General features: G+C 36.5%; 1 protein-coding gene and 1 long non-coding RNA gene across 9 annotated transcripts in view; one reads left to right on the top strand and one right to left on the bottom strand.

Moving 5' to 3' along the window:
- LOC112663317 (uncharacterized) overlaps positions 1-4,121 on the bottom strand; it is an 80,727-nt gene extending 76,606 nt beyond the window's left edge. For 2 of the 4 annotated variants that reach the window (XR_004806500.2, XR_003139168.3), the window contains exons 1-3: positions 3,776-4,120; positions 3,410-3,481; positions 260-344 (exon numbers count right to left, since the gene is read on the bottom strand). This is a non-coding gene — a long non-coding RNA (uncharacterized LOC112663317). Of the gene's footprint in view, positions 1-259; positions 345-3,409; positions 3,482-3,775 lie in introns of all 4 variants that reach the window. The other 2 variants (XR_007403768.1, XR_007403767.1) reach the window with 2 other exon arrangements.
- The window catches only part of CSTPP1 (centriolar satellite-associated tubulin polyglutamylase complex regulator 1), a 202,543-nt gene that overhangs the window by 87,152 nt on the left and 95,831 nt on the right, over positions 1-19,560 (top strand). For 3 of the 5 annotated variants that reach the window (XM_035701208.2, XM_035701212.2, XM_035701211.2), the window contains exon 3: positions 232-362. The exons of the other annotated variants lie outside the window; for them this stretch is intronic. In XM_035701208.2, coding sequence (XP_035557101.1) covers positions 232-362 — 131 coding nt within the window. The remainder of the gene's footprint in view (positions 1-231; positions 363-19,560) is intronic. 5 annotated transcript variants of the gene reach the window in all.

The following is a 19,560-nucleotide window of genomic DNA, read 5'->3' as shown; positions in this document are numbered from 1 at the left end:
GTAACAACCACTCAGAGGAATTGGACTCCTGGAGTTTTCAGAAGGATATGCTTATATGAAGGAATTTCTTCATTGAAAGACCTGGTCTATTCTATAGTTCAGAGTCCTGTTGGAGAAAAAAGATTTTCCTCCTTTTTGGCAAGGTTCTATGTGGTTTTTTATTTTTCATTCTGACTCTAGCCTTCCATAACTTATCATCTAATGATGATTCCTTGATTTTTCTCTTTGCAGTTTTAACAGTGTATGTCAGGGAACTCACATTCTCTTTCGGGAATTCAGCTTCATCCAAGCCACCCCTCACAATAGGGCATCATTCTTACGGGCCTTCTGGAGATGCTTCCGAACTGTGGGCAAAAATGGCGGTAAGTCTTCCCAAATTCTTTTCTGGCCTTCCTTTCTTCCTTCCAACCCTCTGTCTTTCTTTTGTTCCTATAAATCTTGTTGGAGTAAGTAATGTTTGAGGCTCTGTGAACACCTTACTTTTGAGGAGCTATCATCTTGTGTCACAGATACTGTCACCATTACTAGAGCATCACATCACTAATGATGTCTGTTAGAAGCCAAGTGCAGTTCTGAGCACTTTATGTGTGGTAATTCATTTACTCTTCACAACAGTTCTCCATGGTAGGTACACCATAAGCCCCATCTTATAACTAATGAAACTATAGATCACAAGAGTTGAGTTACTTGACAAGGTTATACAGCAAATGCTGGGGTGGGATTCATACACAGGCAGTCTGGTTCCAGAGCCTTTGCTCTTGGCAAATATTAAAATACCATGCAGCAAATTGAAGAAATGATGTGAATACAAAGAAGGAAACTCCTGAGGGAGTGTGGAGGTAGGATGGGACACTAATGTTAGAGAAAGGGGAGCAAGTAGATTAGAGAAGGCTCTCCTGAGAACTGGTTGTTTGGTCTAATTTGGGAAGGAAGAGTAGGAGTTTTCTACATGGATAAAGGAAAGAAGGAGGTAGAGCATGTGCTGTGGTGTAGAAGCATAAAAAACTTGGAATATTTAAGACCATGAGAAAATTAGAATGACTAGAGTTTGTGAAGGGGGTTAGGGGTTAGGGTTTGTGAGATAAGCTTGTGAAGGAATAGGAGAGTCAGGTCCTGAAAAACCATTTTGCCATAAAAAAAGAAATTGGATTTTGTTCTATGGGTTAAAGGATTTTATTCTGAAGAATGGTGTGATGATATGAGTTCCAGTCATTTGAAAGACAGTAGAGAAATGGCTTTAGAGGGTGGGTAACTGACTGGCTCAGTCAGTTAAGTGTCTGCCTTCAGCTCAGGTCATGATCCCAGGGTCCTGGGATCAAGCCCTGTGTTGGGCTCCTTGCTCTGTGGGGATCCTGCTTCTTCATTTCCCTCTGCAGCTCCCCCTGTTTGTGCTCTCTCACTCTCTGTCAGATAAATAAATAAAATCTCTAAAAGAAAAAAAAAAAAAAGATATTACTTAGAGGGTGAGTCTGGAAGCAGGGAGCATAGTTAGGAGACTTGCAGGAGTGAGAGATAATAAGAGCCAGACCTAAGGCAGCATCCATGGAAGGGGCACTTTCAGAGATAGAATCTACAGGATTTGGTGATAGGGCTTGGTATGTAAGGTAAGCGAGAAGACTTGTGATAAATTTCCAGGTAAGTGTATGGTCCTGAAGCATTAAGTACACTCACAGTCTTCTTCTTTTTTTTTTTTTTTTTTTAAGATTTTATTTATTTATTCATAGAGACACAGCTAGAGAGAGAGGCAGAGACACAGGCAGAGGGAGAAGCAGGCACCATGCAGGGAGCCTGATGTGGGACTCGATTCCGGGTCTCCAGAATCACGCCCTGGGCTGCAGGCAGCGCTAAACCGCTGCGCCACCGGGGCTGCCCCACTCACAGTCTTCTTAAGTCATTGCTACCATTTGTCTCCAGAACTTTTTCATCTTCTCAAACTGAAACTTTGTACCCATTAAACAATAACTCTCCATTCCTCCCTTCCTCCAGCCCCTACCAAGCACCATTCTATTTTCTGTCTCTATGAATTGGACTATTCTAGGTACCTCATATTAGTGGAATCATACAATATTTATCTTTTTTGTGAGTGATTTATTTCATTTAATGTAATGTCCTCCAAATTCATGCATGTTGTGACATGTGTCAGAATTTCTGCCCTTTTTAAGCCCGATTACTCCACTGTATGTATACATTTTATTTCTCTGTTCATCTGCTGATGGACACTTGGGTTGCTTCTGCCTTTTGACTAATGTGAATTATTTCACATGTTAAGTTTTTGAAAAGTTGAAATTTCTTGGGTACACAATTAAAAAGCTTTATCAAGAAGCAGGCAATACAGGTTAGTACAGGCTAGTTCCTAGAAATACAGATTTGGGGAAGTAGAATAAAGTTTATTAAAGTAAGATTTTCATTTCACCTTAAAATCTTTGAGAGAAGAGCTATATGCACTAGAGAATGCAAGTCATCTTTTATTTGCTTACAGTTGATTTGGCATCTTTGATTATATTCCAAGGAAAATACTTTTTAAAAACACTGATTGAAATAAGTATTTTTAAAGGCAGTTTCTGTAGTGATCATAACTTAAAGTAGAGGAAGACCTAGACTATTTCCTCATTCATGTAACAGGTATTTCTGGTAGACTTCTGTGTTCCTGGTGCCGAGGGTATAGTACATAAACAGGTACACTCCCTCTATATAAAGTAGCAGTAGCTGCCAAGACTTTTTTTCTAAAACTCTTTCCACTGTGTGTCTTATTAGATCATTTCCACTATCCTAAGAAATAAGTAAGGTATGTCCATTTTATAAATAAGTTGTGTAACTCATAGAAGGGTTGCAGACTACATTAGAAAGAAAGTTGGAAATGGAACTCAGACTTGCTAATATGTTAATATGATATTTCAGTTATTTTTATTACACCAATAATGGCTTCTGTGACACGTAACTCAAAAGATTTTCCATCTCAATTACACTACTGAACATAAATACTTAGTGTACTGAGAATAGCATCATCTTTTTAGACTGTATGCACTAGTTCACTCAATTTTAAGTGAACTACCTCAGAGAAACTAACCCATCAGTCTCTACGTAAACAAAACTGGGAGCTCTAAGTATACAGGTAAAGTTTGTAGTATTTCATCAGAACCTATTTTTCCCAATCCTTTCCCAGGTCAGCAAATATTTATTGAATGCTCACTATATTGAATAATGGTACTTACAGCTAGAGCTGTTTTTTTGTGGAATAGGCACATGGAGATAGCTATAGACAGTCTTTAGATCTCTTTAATCCTTTTCCTGATTTGGAAGTAGGCCCTCTTCCAGAATTTATTTACTATCACAAGGGATCCATATAGCATTTGGACTCTGAGCAGATATAGGTTTCTTTTTTTTTTTTTTTTTTTTTTGGTTTCTTTACCTTTCTTACAGCAGCTGCCAGTGATTCATCCAGCTGCTAAGAGGAAGCAGCTCCAAGTTCTCCCTGTTTTTCCTGTGCCATAAACAAGATCTGGATTTTATCCTGGATATTTATTGTTATACTTCTTAATCAGACAGCCTCTGGTTTCTTAAAAGACTAAATACAACATTTGCATCTAGATGACCCTAAAATCTTTAGTTAAATCATTTTAATATATTCTCAATTTCTTCTGGGAAAATTTAGAACATCTTTCAGTCCCGGAGCATGTCAGTCCCCAATTTTAATCTAGAATAAGCAAAAATACTCAGAGGCAGAGTTCCAAAAGAAAGTATTAAGCTCCATTTTTTCAATTAGAATGTCACGTACCTGACTCCTACTCAGTGGACCTGATTCTATATTGCTATTCTGCAGATGACTTCCTTAGAACATCTTGTACATATTTTAGAATTATCAAGAAGAAACTAGGTCTTCTGGGAAACAGCAAAAGAAGAGCAGAGTTCCAGCATAACATATCTAAAAATGAAGCCACCTGTAGATAACTAAGGACCTGATCCCTTCTGGCAAGGAATCATTTATCCCAGTTTTTAGCAAGTTTAGGGATGCAGTGTCATTTCTGCATGACTGAGTACTGAATGATGCTAATTTTCCTGTGTCTGAAATTCAAATAACCTCATGAAGATTGTAGTAAACCTCTTGCTCTCTAGGCAACTTTAGAATCTTGGAAGCAAAAAGATCTATCTATTCATATGTAACAAGCTTTAAAAATTCAACTTCTCACTTGGTATTTCTTTCAGTGTGCAAGTTTAATCTGAATTTCCCGAGTCTGGCAAAGATTAAAATTCCCTGAAGTAAATCTTTACTTCTGCTTAGGGATATTGGCTTAAAGAGCTATTGTCCACAGTTTATTTTTACGGTTTGTTGGAATTTAATTTTGAGCTTTGTGCTTTTACAAATTATATATATATACACATAATATATACATATATATGTATAATATGTATATGTATAATATGTATAATATATATGTATAATATGTATTATATAATATATATACATATATGTGTAATTTATATATATGTATGTAATTTTTTCCCCATTTAATAAAAGAATGAGAGTTACTTCCTCTTCTGCCCATGAAGAAGTGCTTACTAGGGAATTGTCCTCCTGCCATAAATAACTAAAAAATCAGACAACGTATCTAAAACAACTCTTCCAGACATTGAACAGTTAATCTGGAACTGTGGACTTTAAGAGGCAACTGCCAAGCAACAGTACGGGAGAGGAGATCCAAAGAGCCTAGCAGTCTTACCGAGTTGAGGAGGCAGAGATTGGGATTTGGAGAGGCCAAGGTGGCCAGAATTTGCAGGGCAGAGTACCAAAGAGGAAGGAGTTGCTTAGTAAGCTCCAGAGAGCATCAAGTGGGTATTTGAATCTCTGGCCACAAACTCTGCACATGTGTGGGTTGGAAAAAGAAGCACCAGAAAACAGTAGGCCAAACAATTCCTGGACTATACACAGGGCTAGGAATAGTTCATACTGCTACCAGCCAAAGCGGAGAAACCTCAAAGTACAAAAGGCATTGACACTGGATAGAGCCCTTGGCAGCTTAAAAACAAAAGATTAAACTGGTCTATCTGCAACTAACTTAGCTGAATACCAGAACAAAATTCAGTATTCCTTAAAGGAACTCAATAAAATCTAACACTCAATAACATAAAATCCACAAGGTCTGACATCAGATTAAAAATTACCAGACATTAGAAGAAACAGGAATGTATGACCCATAACCAGGAGAAAAAAATCAATCAGTAGAAACACAGACCCAAAAGAGACAGAGATAATAGAAGTAGCTAACAAGGACCTCTAGTTATTTTAAATTGTATAAATAAAAATAAAATAAAATAAATAAATTGTATAAATATGCTCAAGTGTGTGAAGGAAAACATAGCTATGATTAGGAGATAAATGGAAGATGTTAAAAAGATCCAAATGGGATTTCTAGACATAAAAAATACAATATCAAAAATGAAAATGATAGCAGTGAACATTTATGAAGTTGTCTCATATGCGGAATATCTAATTTTTCTCCACAACAATCGTGTGTGTTAGGTAGATACTTTTATTATCACTTCTGCACAGAATATGAAACTGAGATTCAGAAAGTTAAAGAAGATCTAGTAAGTGAAAACACCGTTGCTGAAGAAGCCAGAAAGCTGACAAGAGGAAGTATTATTTTTTTAATGTGTTCTCCATCAGACAATGTGTAATGTGCTTGAAATACAACTGAGTAAGTGACAATATGTGCCTTTAAGGAGCTCACATTCCAGTAAAGTAGTCTAGAAATAGTTTCCCCAGAGTGTAAGTGATCATTAAAGCTGTGTATAAGATTCAGTGATGGTACAAGGAAGGAAATAGTTCTGCAGGGTTGGGAAAGGCTATAAAATAGACAGTTGGGATAGATCTTGGAGTAGTAGAAAGCTGTTCAACAAATAAGGAGTACATTCTAACAAGAAAAAAAACAAGGTTTTTGAAAGTATGATGATATGAAACAACATGGTTCCTGTAGGACACCGTAAGAAGTTAATTGTGGCTGGTGCTTAGTACATAAGAAAAAAACATCATCCCAGCCAGTCCGTAGAATCTTAGCAATTTGTATGGTATTTTTACATATGAGATTGGCAAAAGCATGGAAAAATCCAAAGGAAGGCAGCTGACAAGATCAGTTAGAAGCCAATACAATAGAACAGGAAGTGGCAGGGAGATAAAGAGCTATTTAAGATTGATTTGACTAGATTTGGGATTGATTGGGTGTAGGAGAGAAGAGTCAAGAATGAATGCCAGAATCTAAAATATTGCCAATTTCTTTCCTCCCTTTCTTTTTCCTTTCCCCTTTTTCCCCCAATGCTTTCACTTTTTATGTTTTGTTCTGAATTCACTGTGATTGTCTTCATAGTCTAGGTATATTCATTCATTCAACAAACATATATGTATTAGTTGCTAGTGATAAAGCAGTAAGTGGAACTAAAATCCTGCTTTCATGGAGTTTGTGGTCTGTAATCAGAGATTTGGGGGAAAAAAAATCCTTGCGTTTTTTTTTGAAAGGCAGAAGATCACACTCTCGGAATCAGAGATTTGCGGTCAGTCTCTATAATCATATGATAAAAATGATTTTTCCTAAAATAGCTAATGTTATGGTGGTTAAAATGATCTCAAGGGAAAATGCAGACAATTAAGGTTGAAATAAAGCTTCTGGTCTGATTTCTGTATATAACTGCCTCAAACTTCCACCTGATTTTCTGTTACTAATCCTCATCCTCACCACTAAAAACCATTCTGTGAGGATTATCAGTGTTTACTTCAAGAGTGAGTGACTGTCTTGTTTGAAATATTAAAGAACTTTTGTTACTTTTGTCATTTTTTAAACAAATAAACAAAAATCCTTCCATGTAATCTCTTCAGTCCTGTGGTTTTCCCTGGCCTGTCCTCTGTACCTGCTCCCACCAGAGCTCCATGGCTCTGTATGTGTTCCAGAAACCTGCCGTGGCCAATAAACAACTTCTTGAATCCTCAGTTCCTGGTGCCTATCTCTCGTTTTACTTATATCTTCTCAATTCTAAGTTTCTTTTTCCATTTTTACTTCCTTCTTCAAAACCTTTTCTCCAGGGAGAACGTTGACCTGTGATGTCACCTCCAGTCATTCACCTCACTACCTCCAGTAACTTTAATTTTTCCCTCTTTTTAATGTTCCTTTATTTTTTTCTATTTCAGTTATTTGGGACTATCACACATGTCACACAAGGATTCCCGGAATGCTTTTGTCACCACCTTGTTTCCCACCCAACCCTCTTCACCCTCCATGCATAATACCCTTAGGTTGCTAACCTCTCTTTATCCTTGTATCGCTCAGTTTAAAGGTCAGCTCCTTAAAGCATCTTTTTTGCCCCTCTCTTCCTTATCTGAATTAGATCCTTCATTATTCTTTTGAAAATCATCCCGTATTTTTTTTTCATATTTTATTTTATTTTTTTATTTTTTTTTAATTTATTTTTTATTGGTGTTCAATTTACTAACATACAGAATAACACCCAGTGCCCGTCACCCATTCACTCCCACCCCCCGCCCTCCTCCCCTTCTACCACCCCTAGTTCGTTTCCCAGAGTTAGCAGTCTTTACGTTCTGTCTCCCTTTCTGATATTTCCCACACATTTCTTCTCCCTTCCCTTATATTCCCTTTCACTATTATTTATATTCCCCAAATGAATGAGAACATATAATGTTTGTCTTTCTCCGACTGACTTACTTCACTCAGCATAATACCCTCCAGTTCCATCCACGTTGAAGCAAATGGTGGGTATTTGTCATTTCTAATAGCTGAGTAATATTCCATTGTATACATAAACCACATCTTCTTTATCCATTCATCTTTCGTTGGACACCGAGGCTCCTTCCACAGTTTGGCTATCGTGGCCATTGCTGCTATAAACATCGGGGTGCAGGTGTCCCGGCGTTTCATTGCATTTGTATCTTTGGGGTAAATCCCCAACAGTGCAATTGCTGGGTCGTAGGGCAGGTATATTTTTAACTGTTTGAGGAACCTCCACACAGTTTTCCAGAGTGGCTGCACCAGTTCACATTCCCACCAACAGTGTAAGAGGGTTCCCTTTTCTCCGCATCCTCTCCAACATTTGTTGTTTCCTGCCTTGTTAATTTTCCCCATTCTCACTGGTGTGAGGTGGTATCTCATTGTAGTTTTGATTTGTATTTCCCTGATGGCAAGTGATGCAGAACATTTTCTCATATGCATGTTGGCCATGTCTATGTCTTCCTCTGTGAGATTTCTGTTCATGTCTTTTGCCCATTTCATGATTGGATTGTTTGTTTCTTTGGTGTTGAGTTTAATAAGTTCTTTATAGATCTTGGAAACTAGCCCTTTATCTGATATGTCATTTGCAAATATCTTCTCCCATTCTGTAGGTTGTCTTTGAGTTTTGTTGACTGTATCCTTTGCTGTGCAAAAGCTTCTTATCTTGATGAAGTCCCAATAGTTCATTTTTGCTTTTGTTTCTTTTGCCTTCGTGGATGTATCTTGCAAGAAGTTACTATGGCCGAGTTCAAAAAGGGTGTTGCCTGTGTTCTTCTCTAGGATTTTGATGGAATCTTGTCTCACATTTAGATCTTTCATCCATTTTGAGTTTATCTTTGTGTATGGTGAAAGAGAGTGGTCTAGTTTCATTCTTCTGCATGTGGATGTCCAATTTTCCCAGCACCATTTATTGAAGAGACTGTCTTTCTTCCAATGGATAGTCTTTCCTCCTTTATCGAATATTAGTTGCCCATAAAGTTCAGGGTCCACTTCTGGATTCTCTATTCTGTTCCACTGATCTATGTGTCTGTTTTTGTGCCAGTACCACACTGTCTTGATGACCACAGCTTTGTAGTACAACCTGAAATCTGGCATTGTGATGCCCCCAGATATGGTTTTCTTTTTTAAAATTCCCCTGGCTATTCGGGGTCTTTTCTGATTCCACACAAATCTTAAAATAATTTGTTCTAACTCTCTGAAGAAAGTCCATGGTATTTTGATAGGGATTGCATTAAACGTGTATATTGCCCTGGGTAACATTGACATTTTCACAATATTAATTCTGCCAATCCATGAGCATGGAATATTTTTCCATCTCTTTGTGTCTTCCTCAATTTCTTTCAGAAGTGTTCTATAGTTTTGAGGGTATAGATCCTTTACATCTTTGGTTAGGTTTATTCCTAGGTATCTTATGCTTTTGGGTGCAATTGTAAATGGGATTGACTCCTTAATTTCTCTTTCTTCAGTCTCATTGTTAGTGTATAGAAATGCCACTGACTTCTGGGCATTGATTTTGTATCCTGCCACGCTACCAAATTGCTGTATGAGTTCTAGCAATCTTGGGGTGGAGACTTTTGGGTTTTCTATGTAGAGTATCATGTCATCGGCGAAGAAATCATCCCGTATTTTTTAGTCATACCGTTTGTTACAGTTTCTAAGTGTTTTTTGGATGACTCTTTACTTAATGTCCATCTCCCTTATTAAACTGTAAGCTTGATGAGAGCAAGAACCTTGTTTGTTTTGCCAATAACTATATTCTTAGCACCTAACATATATAAACAGTTTCTTTTTTGTTATTTAATATGAAGGCTCACCACTTCCCAGTCACTATTCAATAATCTGTGAATAATAAATAAATTATATTATCTTCTCTTATATTAGAGGGTAAGGGTGGTTTTTTTTTTAATTTTTATTTATTTATGATAGTCACAGAGAGAGAGAGAGAGAGAGAGAGGCAGAGACATAGGCAGAGGGAGAGGCAGGCTCCATGTACCGGGAGCCCGACGTGGGATTCGATCCCGGGTCTCCAGGATCGTGCCCTGGGCCAAAGGCAGGCGCTAAACCCAGGGATCCCATAAGGTTGGTTTTGAAAAGAGCTTTATACTCTTTTCAGTTTTGTGTAGGAGCCTTGATTTAAAATGGTAACAATTACTCCTTATTTTTTTTTAAATTTATTTATTCATGAGAAACACAGAGAGAGAGGCAGAGGCATAGGCAGAGGGAGAAGCAGGCTCCCTGTATGGAGCCTGATATGGAACTTGATCCCAGGACCCCGGGATTGTGCCCTGAGCCAAAGGCAGATGCTCAACCACTGAGCCACTCAGGCATCCCAATAGCTAGCTACTCCTTATTGATCACCTACTATAGGCAAGGCACTAAACTTCACATTCAAAGTGCCCCACTAAAAACTGACCCCTTCAAACTATACAATAACAGTTGACACCTGATTAAAATAATATTTAGTACCCTCTGGTGCTTCCAAATAAAGATTAAAAGATTTAGATCTTGATTTGTATGCAAACTTTATTTTTATTTTTCATTTTTGAGAGAGAGAGAGAATGTGAGGGAGGAGGGGAAGACAAAGAGGGAGACAGAATCTTAAGCAGGTTCTACATCCAGTACTGAGCCAAAGTCAAGAGTTAGATACTTAACCAACTGAACCACCCATGCATCCCAGGATCTGCATGCAAACTTTAAACATTGGTGAGGATCTGGGGATCCCTGGGTGGCTCAGCGGTTTGGCACCTGCCTTCGGCCCAGGTCGTGATCCTGTGGTCCCAGGATCGAACCCCGCATCAGGCTCCCTGCATGGATCCTGCTTCTCCCTCTGCCTGTCTCTCTCTCTCTCTCTCTCTCTCTCTCTGTGTGTGTCTCATGAATAAATAAATAAAATCTTTTAAAAAAATAAAAAAATAAACATTAGTGAGGATCTAACTAGTACTACCTCCTTTTCTTTTGTATTCCGAATTGTGCCTTTATGCTCTGAAAGAAATCACAAACTAGCAGTCAGCTGACTACACGTGCCTTGGCCTGCAGTTATGTTTTCTTTGGCTAGCAATGTTAAAAATAATTTTGGGGGGCTCCTGGGTGGCTCCGTTGGTTAACTGTACAACTCTTGATCTCAGCTCACATCTTCATCTCAGGATAGTGAGTTCAAGCTCTGCATTGGGTTCTGCACTGGGTGTGGAGTCTACTTAGAAATAATTAGATGCCAACATTTAACATAAAAATCTCAATTCAGGGCAACCCGGGTGCTTCAGTGGTTTAGTGCTGACTTTGGCCCAGGGCATGATCCTGGAGACCCAGGATCAAGTCTCGCATCGGGCTCCCTGCATGGAGCCTGCTTCTCCCTCTGCCTGTCTCTGCCTCTCTCTTTCTCTCTCTCTCTGTCTCTCATGAATAAATAAATAAATAAAATCTTTATTAAAAAATCTCAATTCAATTTCACTTAAAGAATAGAAAATTATCCCAATACCATGTCCACATTCCAATAGAAAGGCAATTTGCCAGGCTGAAGGTACAGCTGCTCCCTTTAGACAGGGCATGTGGTAGCCTCAGATTTACCACCATCCCCAGCTGCCTTGCTTCATCTGCTTACATTTCCTGCCTGGCCTCTGTAGGCATTTGAGTTTGCTACCATTGCTAGAACTTCTTGGTTCATTTATAATCATTTGAAAGGTAGAGTTACACTATTAATTCAGAATGAGGAGTCAGGAACTTATTCCTCTACTAGATTCTCTTTCTCTTTTCTCTTTGTTATCTTGATGTCTCAAAAAATTTTGGAATTGAAAGGGACTTTAGAAGTCATCTTGTCTTGAAACTCTGACTAAGGGTTTTAAAATATACTTATCCCTTGATTGTGGTAAAATATACATAACATAAAATTTACCATTCTAACCACTTTTTAAATGCAGAAATCTTTTTTTTTTTGTGATAAACTACAAATAACATAAAATTTAACATTTTTGCCTATTTTTAAAGATTTTATTTATTTGAGAGAGAGAGCATGACCAGGGGATTGGGAGAGACAGAGGGAGAACCCAACACTGGCTCCATACCAGGAACCTGAGATCATGACCTGGGCCGAAGGCAGACACTTAACTGACTGAATGAACCATCCAAGCACCGCCATTTTAATCATGTTTAAATGCACAGTTCAGTGGCATTAACTACATTCACACTGTTGTGCAACTATTGCAGCCAACTTTTTTTTTTCTTTTTTCATCTTCCCAAACTGAAACATTTTTACCCATTAAAAAATTACTCTCCATTTCCCCTTCCTCTAGCCCCAAATAATCAGTATTTTATTTTCTGTCTCAATGTCTTTGACTATTCTAAGTATCCCATATAGGTGGAGTTATACAATATTTGTCCCTTTGTATCTGGCTTATTTCACTAAGCGTGATGTTTTCACAGTTCATCCATGTAGCATGTGTCAGAATTTTTCTTTTCTATCCATTGTATGTATAGATCATATTTTGTTTATCCGTTCATCTGTCAACAGACATTTGGGTTGCTTCTACCTTTTGGTTATTGTGAATAACACTGCTATGAACATGGGTGTATGAGTATCTGTATAAGTCCCTGTCTTTGATTCTTGGCCATATACTTAGGAGTAGAATTGCTAGATCATATGATCATAATTATATGTTTAACTTTTTTAGGGAATTGCCATACTGTTTTTCACAGTGGCTTCACCATTTTACATTTTTACAAGAAATTGACAAGGGTTCCAATTTCTCCAGATCCTCAACAACACTTGCTATCACTTGCTATTTCCTGTAATTTTGATAAAAGGCATCCAAATGGGTATAAAGTAGTATCTCATTGTTTTGTTTTGCATGTCCCCAATGAGTAATGAGGTTGAACATCTTTTCATATTGGCTATTGGGTTTTTGGTGTTTTTTTTTTCTTACAAGTTATGTTTTAAAAAATTTCTTTTAATTCCGGTGTAGTTAACATAGAGTGTAATTTTAGTTTCAGGTATACAATATAGTGATTCATGGGACGCCTGGGTGGCTCAGTCAGGCATCTGCCTTTGGCTCAGGTCATGATCCTGGGGTCGTGGGATAGAGTCCCCACATCAGGCTCTCTGCTCAGCAGAGTCTGCTGCTCTCTCTGCCTGCTGCTCCCCTTGCTTGTGCGCTCTCTCTCTCTCTCTCTCTAATAAGTAAATAAAATCTTAAAAAAATATATAGTGATTCAGCAGTTCCATATATTACTCAGCTCTCATCAAGATAAGTATACTCTTAATCTGGTTCACTTATTTCCTCCAGTTAAGAGTCTGTGTCCTGATTTGTCTCTCTTTTTTCCTCCTTTGCTCCTTTGTTTTGTTTCTTAAATTATACATGTAAGTGAAATATAGTATTTGTCTTTAACTTATTGCCTTTAGCATAATTCTTTCTAGTTTGAAAATGGCAAGATTTCATTTTTTATGGCTGAATAATATTCTATTTTGTGTATGTGTATGTGTGTGTACATATATAGGTATATACATCATTTTTGTTCACTCATCTTTGGATGGACATTTAGGTTGCTTCCATAATTTGGCTATTGTAAATAATTCTGCAATAAACATAGGAATATATATATATATATATATATATATATATATATATATATATATATCCCTTTGAATTAGTGTTTTTGTATTCTTGGGGTAAATGCCCAGTAGTGTGATAACTGGATTGTAGGGCAGTTCTATTTTTAATTTTTTGAGGATCATCCATATTGTCTTCCACAGTGGATACAACAATTTGCATTCCCAACAACAGTGTGCAAGGGTTCCTTTTAATCCATATCTTCATCAACTTGTTTCTTGAGTTTTCGATTTTAGCCATTCTGACAGGTGTGAGGTGTAAGGTGATATCTCATTGTGATTTTTATTTGCATTTCCCTGATGATGAATGATGTTAAACATCTTTTCACATATCTGTTGGCTATCTCTATGTCTTCTTTGGACAAATGTGTAAGTCTTTGCCATTGAATAACATTGTTTTTTTGTTGTTGAGCTGTGGGAGTTCTTTATATATTCTGGATATGAATCCCTTATCAGATAAATGATTTGAAAATATTTTCTCATTCTGCAGATTGTCTTCTTGCCCTCTTAATGGCATCCTTTGATGCACAAGGTCTTAATTTTGATGAAGCCCAATTTATCTACTTTTTCTTTTGTTCTCAACACTTTTGGTGTTATATTTATGAAATCATTGTCAAATCCAGTGTCATGAAGATGTTGGGTTGTTTCCTTCTAAGAGTTTTATAGTTTTAGCTCTTAAGGTCTTTGATGCATTTTGAATTAATTTTTATATAAAGACAAATTATAGGTCAACTTCCTAGTTTCCCCAGCACCACTTGCTGGAAAGACTTGTTGAGTAGTCCTTTCCCCAGTGAATGATACCTTTGTGGAGAGTCAATTGACCATACCATGTGAAGGCTTTTTTAGGGCTCTCTATTCTATTCCAGTGGTTTATATGTCTATCTTTATGCCATACCATACTGTTTTAAGTACTGTAGCTTTATACTAAGTTTCAAAGGTAGGAAGTTTGAGTTTTTGACTTAATTCTTTTTCAAGAGTGTTCTGACTACTCAGGGCCCCTTGCGACTCCATATAAATTCAAGGATCACCTATTCCATTTCTGGTAAAAAGTCTGTTGGGATTTTGTTAGGGATTGTGTTGAATTTGTAGATTTCTTTGGATACTATTGACATCTTTTTTTTTTTTTTTTAGTTTTTTTTTTAAGATTTTATTTATTTATTCATGATAGACATAGAGAGAGAGAGAGAGAGAGAGAGAGAGGCAGAGACACAGGCAGAGGGAGAAGCAGGCTCCATGCAGGAACCTGATGTGGGACTGGATCCCGGGTCTCCAGGATCACGCCCTGGGCCAAAGGCCAGCACCAAACCGCTGAACCACCCAGGGATCCCTACTATTGACATCTTAACAATGTTAATTTTTCTATTAAATAACAAAAACTCAACCAAGTGAATTTTATTTTTTATTTTTTATTTATTTATTTATTTTAACCAAGTGAATTTTAAAGATCTAATTGGCTCTATTAATAGATTCATAGAAGTGCTGGGTGGCTCAATTGGTTGAGCATCCATCTCTTGGTTTTGGTTCAGTTCTTGATCTTAGGGTCATGGGATTGAGCCCTGAGTCAGGCTCCATGCTCAGTGTAGGGTCTGCTTTTCCCTCTCCCTCCCCCTTTACCCTGCCTCCCTCATTTGCATGTACTTTCTTGAAAATAAATAAATAAAATTTAAGAATAGATTCATGAATGAGGCAGCATCCCATCTAGCAAGTAGAGGAGAGTTTCATCAAACGACTGAAAAAGAAAAGTTTTTAAAGCTAAAGAGGGAGCAGAAAAAAAAGAAATTATAAGTGAAGATTCCACTGTTTAGGCAAGGGTCACCCTCCTAAGGGGAATAGAAGATGCCTATCAGTAAATTTTCTCATACTGGCCAGATAATTTTCATATTGACTGGTTATAAGTTACATTCCTGGGGGGGGGGGGTTGAAACTGCAGTTAGGTTAGGTATTCCAGTTTTGGTTTACTGACGTAGGACCTTAACCTAAGTGACACCATTTTATTTTAAGGCTTCTTTAATTTCATTCAGCAGTGTTTTATAGTTTTCAATATGCAAGTCTTTCATCTTCCTGGTTAGATTTATTCCTAAGTATTTTAGTCTTTTCACACGGTTGTAAGTGGAACTGTTATTCCTGGTTTCCTTCTCAGACTTTTCATTGCTACTTTATGGAAATGTAGTTGGTTTTTGTATGTTGATTTTTTATCCTCCATCTTTGCAAAATTCATTTATTAGTTGTAATAATGTGTATGTTTTTGGGTGACAGAGATTTTTAAGGTTTGCTACACAGAAGATGATGTCATCTTCAAATAAAGACAGTTTTACCATTTCCTTTCTAGTTTGGATGTCTTTTATTTCTTTTTCATACCTTATTGCTCTGGTTAGAACTTTCTGTTCTGTGTTGAGTGGAAGTGGCAAAAACAGGCATCCTTGTCTTGTTCCTGATGTTGGGGGAAAGCTTTCCAAAATTTAGTTTTGATATAAAAGCTTGTCAAGAAAATTGTGATTCACACAGATAATTAGCTGCAGATACTTAGAGCTTTGTTTTTTAGCATCTTGACATCTAATCAGGTTTTGGTTTTTTTGTTTGTTTGTATTTTGGTTAAACTGAATTAGTTTAGTTATATGTCTAAATATTCAAAAAAGGAGCGATAGTAAATTATTTTTGTTAAAGCTGAGCAAATAATGTGTCTGACAATTGCTCACATTCCTAATTGATGAATAATCACTTTGGAGAAATCAATTAACAATTGTCAAAAAAATAAAAAATAAAAAACAATTGTCCCAGCGAGGGACACCTGTGTGGCTCAGTGGTTGAGCATCTGCCTTTGGCTCAGGTCGTGATTCTGGGGTCCTGGGATCAAGTCCCACATCGGGCTCCCTGCAGAGAGCCTGCTTCTTCCTCTGCCTGTGTCTCTGCTTCTCTCTATGTCTCCATGAATAAATGAATAAAATATTTTTTAAAAATTGTCCCAGCTAGTTTAAAACCTTTTTATGTGGGGAAAAATAAATATGTCTTAAAACATTATATATGAGTTGATTAGTGATGTTATTTCTTAAAAGGAGATATCTCAGAAGCTTCTATGGATTGAATTGTATGCCCCAAAATTCGTATGTTGAAGCCCTAACCCAGGGTGACTACATTTGGACGTAGGGCCTATAAGGATATAATTTAGGTTATATGAGGTCATTAAGGTAGGGCCCTGATCTGAAAGGATTAGTGTCCTTATAAGAAGAGACATCAGAGAGCCTGTGTCCTCTCTTTGCCGTGTAGGGACACTGCCCCTGCTAGCTCCTTTATCTTGGACTTCTAGTCTTCAGAACTGGGAGAAAATACCTTTCTGTTGTTTAAACAATCCAGTCTGCAGTAATGTTATGGCAGCTCAAGCAGATTAATATCAAGGACATCTTTTTACTCACAGTTTCAGCACAGAAAAATTAATTTTGTTTTGCATGCTGAGTCCAAATTCTGTTTTGATTTATCACTAACATTTTATTTGAGGCTATAAGTATGGCAATGTTGTAAGTCATTGAACTATTTGATTTATCTAACATATTGGCAAGATTTCCAAGTTCATAAACCTGTATTTAATAAATTTATTTAAGGTAGAAGTAATAGCAATTGATTTTATTTGACTATTGTTCTGACAGTTCCCTTATGTCGGTTAGAAAACTTTAGTATGAAAGAATAAATTCTGGTATCATTACTGACATCTCTGCAAATAACTCTGAAAAGTCTACAATCTAAAAGTCTTATCCTAATAAAATTGACAGTCCATATTAATTTGTATAATATTTATCCTATAGTGTTTTGAAAAAATGCTTGCCTGATTTTAACTGCTAGTGCTTATCTAACACAACATCTGAGGACATTTTAGTGCCTTGCCTTTGTATGATCCACTACTCCATAAATTTTTTCTACCATTACTTTTCTAGTCCCAGTTCAAACATGACTACATTTTTACCATTTTAGTATCTTAACACTTGAAGACTTTTATTTTGTAATTATCAAACATTTTATAAAATAATCTACTTTGTTTGGTTCCATAACCACATCGTATAGAAGCAAGTAAGAGGAGGACTTGTTAACATCTGTACTCTCACCCAGAAGAATTTAAAGATTTTATGTAACCTCAGCCTTTATGTCAATATAGTCTTGAATTAAAAAGAAATGAAAACAAGCAGGGCAGATAAAAAGGTTTCTAATCAGTGGCATATTTACAGGTTTAAATATATATATATTGTGGAGCAGGAAAAGCTCCACAGTGAGTTAACCTGAAAGCATAGGTTGGTTGTATCTATATAATAAAATTTACTATGTGAAAGATTTAGTGTGCATTTATTTTGTGTTTTTCATAGGTTTTAAATAAAGATATAGTTTTAGTAATAAAAATATTAAAATTAAACATTTGTAGAACCTTATAAATGCCTCTGAAGAATTCTAGTCTTCTGGTTTGAAAACTATTGAAGTACTTCCAACACTTCCCCCATCATATTGATAAAAAATAAGCCCCCTAAATTGGGGTCAAATGTCTCCAACCCAACTGATAAATTCAGGCATTCTCTCAGTCACATACTCTGCCATTAGCATCAAGTGCTCTTGCTCTGATGCTAAATGAATACATATGACGTTTCAGTTTCTGAGACAATGAGTGATTTCCTGAAAGCCTAAAATGTGATCAGAAGAGTTAAGGCATAAGAATGTATTACATTTGTCTGTGATCTTTCATTGCTTTACAGATGGAAGAAAGGCAACTACAAATTTAAATTCCATTTTACCTGTCTTCAAGAGAAAAAAATATAGTTATTGCATCTTTTATTTAAAATTTAAAAATCATGATTCTTATTGTTGGGGAAGTATAGTACTTGCTTTACTATGTATTTCATGCTTTGAAGGACAATAACTGGAATTTGGAAGTTCTTTGAAAATATAGCCAAGGATTTTTTTTAAAAGTTAAGCTGAAGTGAGACTATACTATGAGATGTTATTAAACCCATTCTCTAAAGTAGATGTACCAGAAAACAGAATGGTGTTCCTTAGGCTTCTGAAATCTCTTGATTTCATGGTTCTGTTAGAAACAAAAGTAAATGACTAATTTAAACTTACACACTATGAATCAAAATGAAACCACCTTAGGTTAAAGATGTCAATTTAATAAACCGTACTCAAATTTGGTTGTTTTGGTGGATTTTAAGCTGGCAGTATATAAAAGCAAGTATAAGTAGTGTTGAAAATTTAATCTTTTCCAGTTTTATGTTGCTTGGCATAACCTGCTCGTCATTCACACTGCTGCCACCTGACCCTAAATTAGAACCCTAATTAATTCGAGAGGTTGTCCTAATTAACCCAACACTGGAGAGGTTGTCAAAAAGACAGATTCCTTGATCCCATGTCCAACCTGCTAAATCAGTCAGCAAGAGAGGGATCTGGGACTTTTTCTTTCTTTTCTTTTCTTTTCTTTTCTTTTCTTTTCTTTTCTTTTCTTTTCTTTTCTTTTCTTTTCTTTTCTTTTCTCTTTTCTTTTCTCTTTTCTTTTCTTTTCTTTTTTCTTTTCTTTTCTCTTTTCTTTTCTTTTCTTTTCTTTTCTTTTCTTTCTTTTCTTCTCTTTCCAAGCATTTCAGGTGATTCTTATTATCTCTTAAGTGTGGGAAATACTGAATAACTTTTGAAGTTTTTTTTCTCTGCTCCAGTCCTTGCTCTACAGCAGTGGTTTTCAATCCTAGTTGCATATCAAATTCACTTAGGGAACTTTAAAAAAAGTAGTGATGCCGAGGCCCCATCTCAGACTGATTTAATTGGAATCTTTTGGATTGGGCCCTATGCTATTTTTTTTAATGTTTTAAGTTAAAAAAAAAAAGTTTTGCAATGTAACATATGTAGAGAAAGCAAAATGATAAATGTACAGCTCATTAGATTTCTATAAAATAAACATATTATATTCATCCAAATAAAGATAAAGAATATTACCAGTACGGCAGACGATTGCTTCTAGTCATTAATCCCCTCTAACATATCATTATCACCATAATGTTTTGTGCCTGGTTTTGAACTTTATGTAGCTAGAATCATAGAGCATGTAGTCTTCTGTATCTGGCTTCTTTTGCTCAATTTTATATTTCTCATTTGTTGTTGGGCTTAGCTACAATTCTTTCTCATTGTTATACAGAATTCCATTTTGTATATAAACCACAGTTCATC

This window comes from Canis lupus, chromosome 18 (genome assembly GCF_003254725.2).
Source record: "Canis lupus dingo isolate Sandy chromosome 18, ASM325472v2, whole genome shotgun sequence".
In the NCBI taxonomy this organism is placed as follows: Eukaryota; Metazoa; Chordata; class Mammalia; order Carnivora; family Canidae; genus Canis; species Canis lupus.
This window is presented reverse-complemented; position numbering and strand designations above follow the sequence as displayed.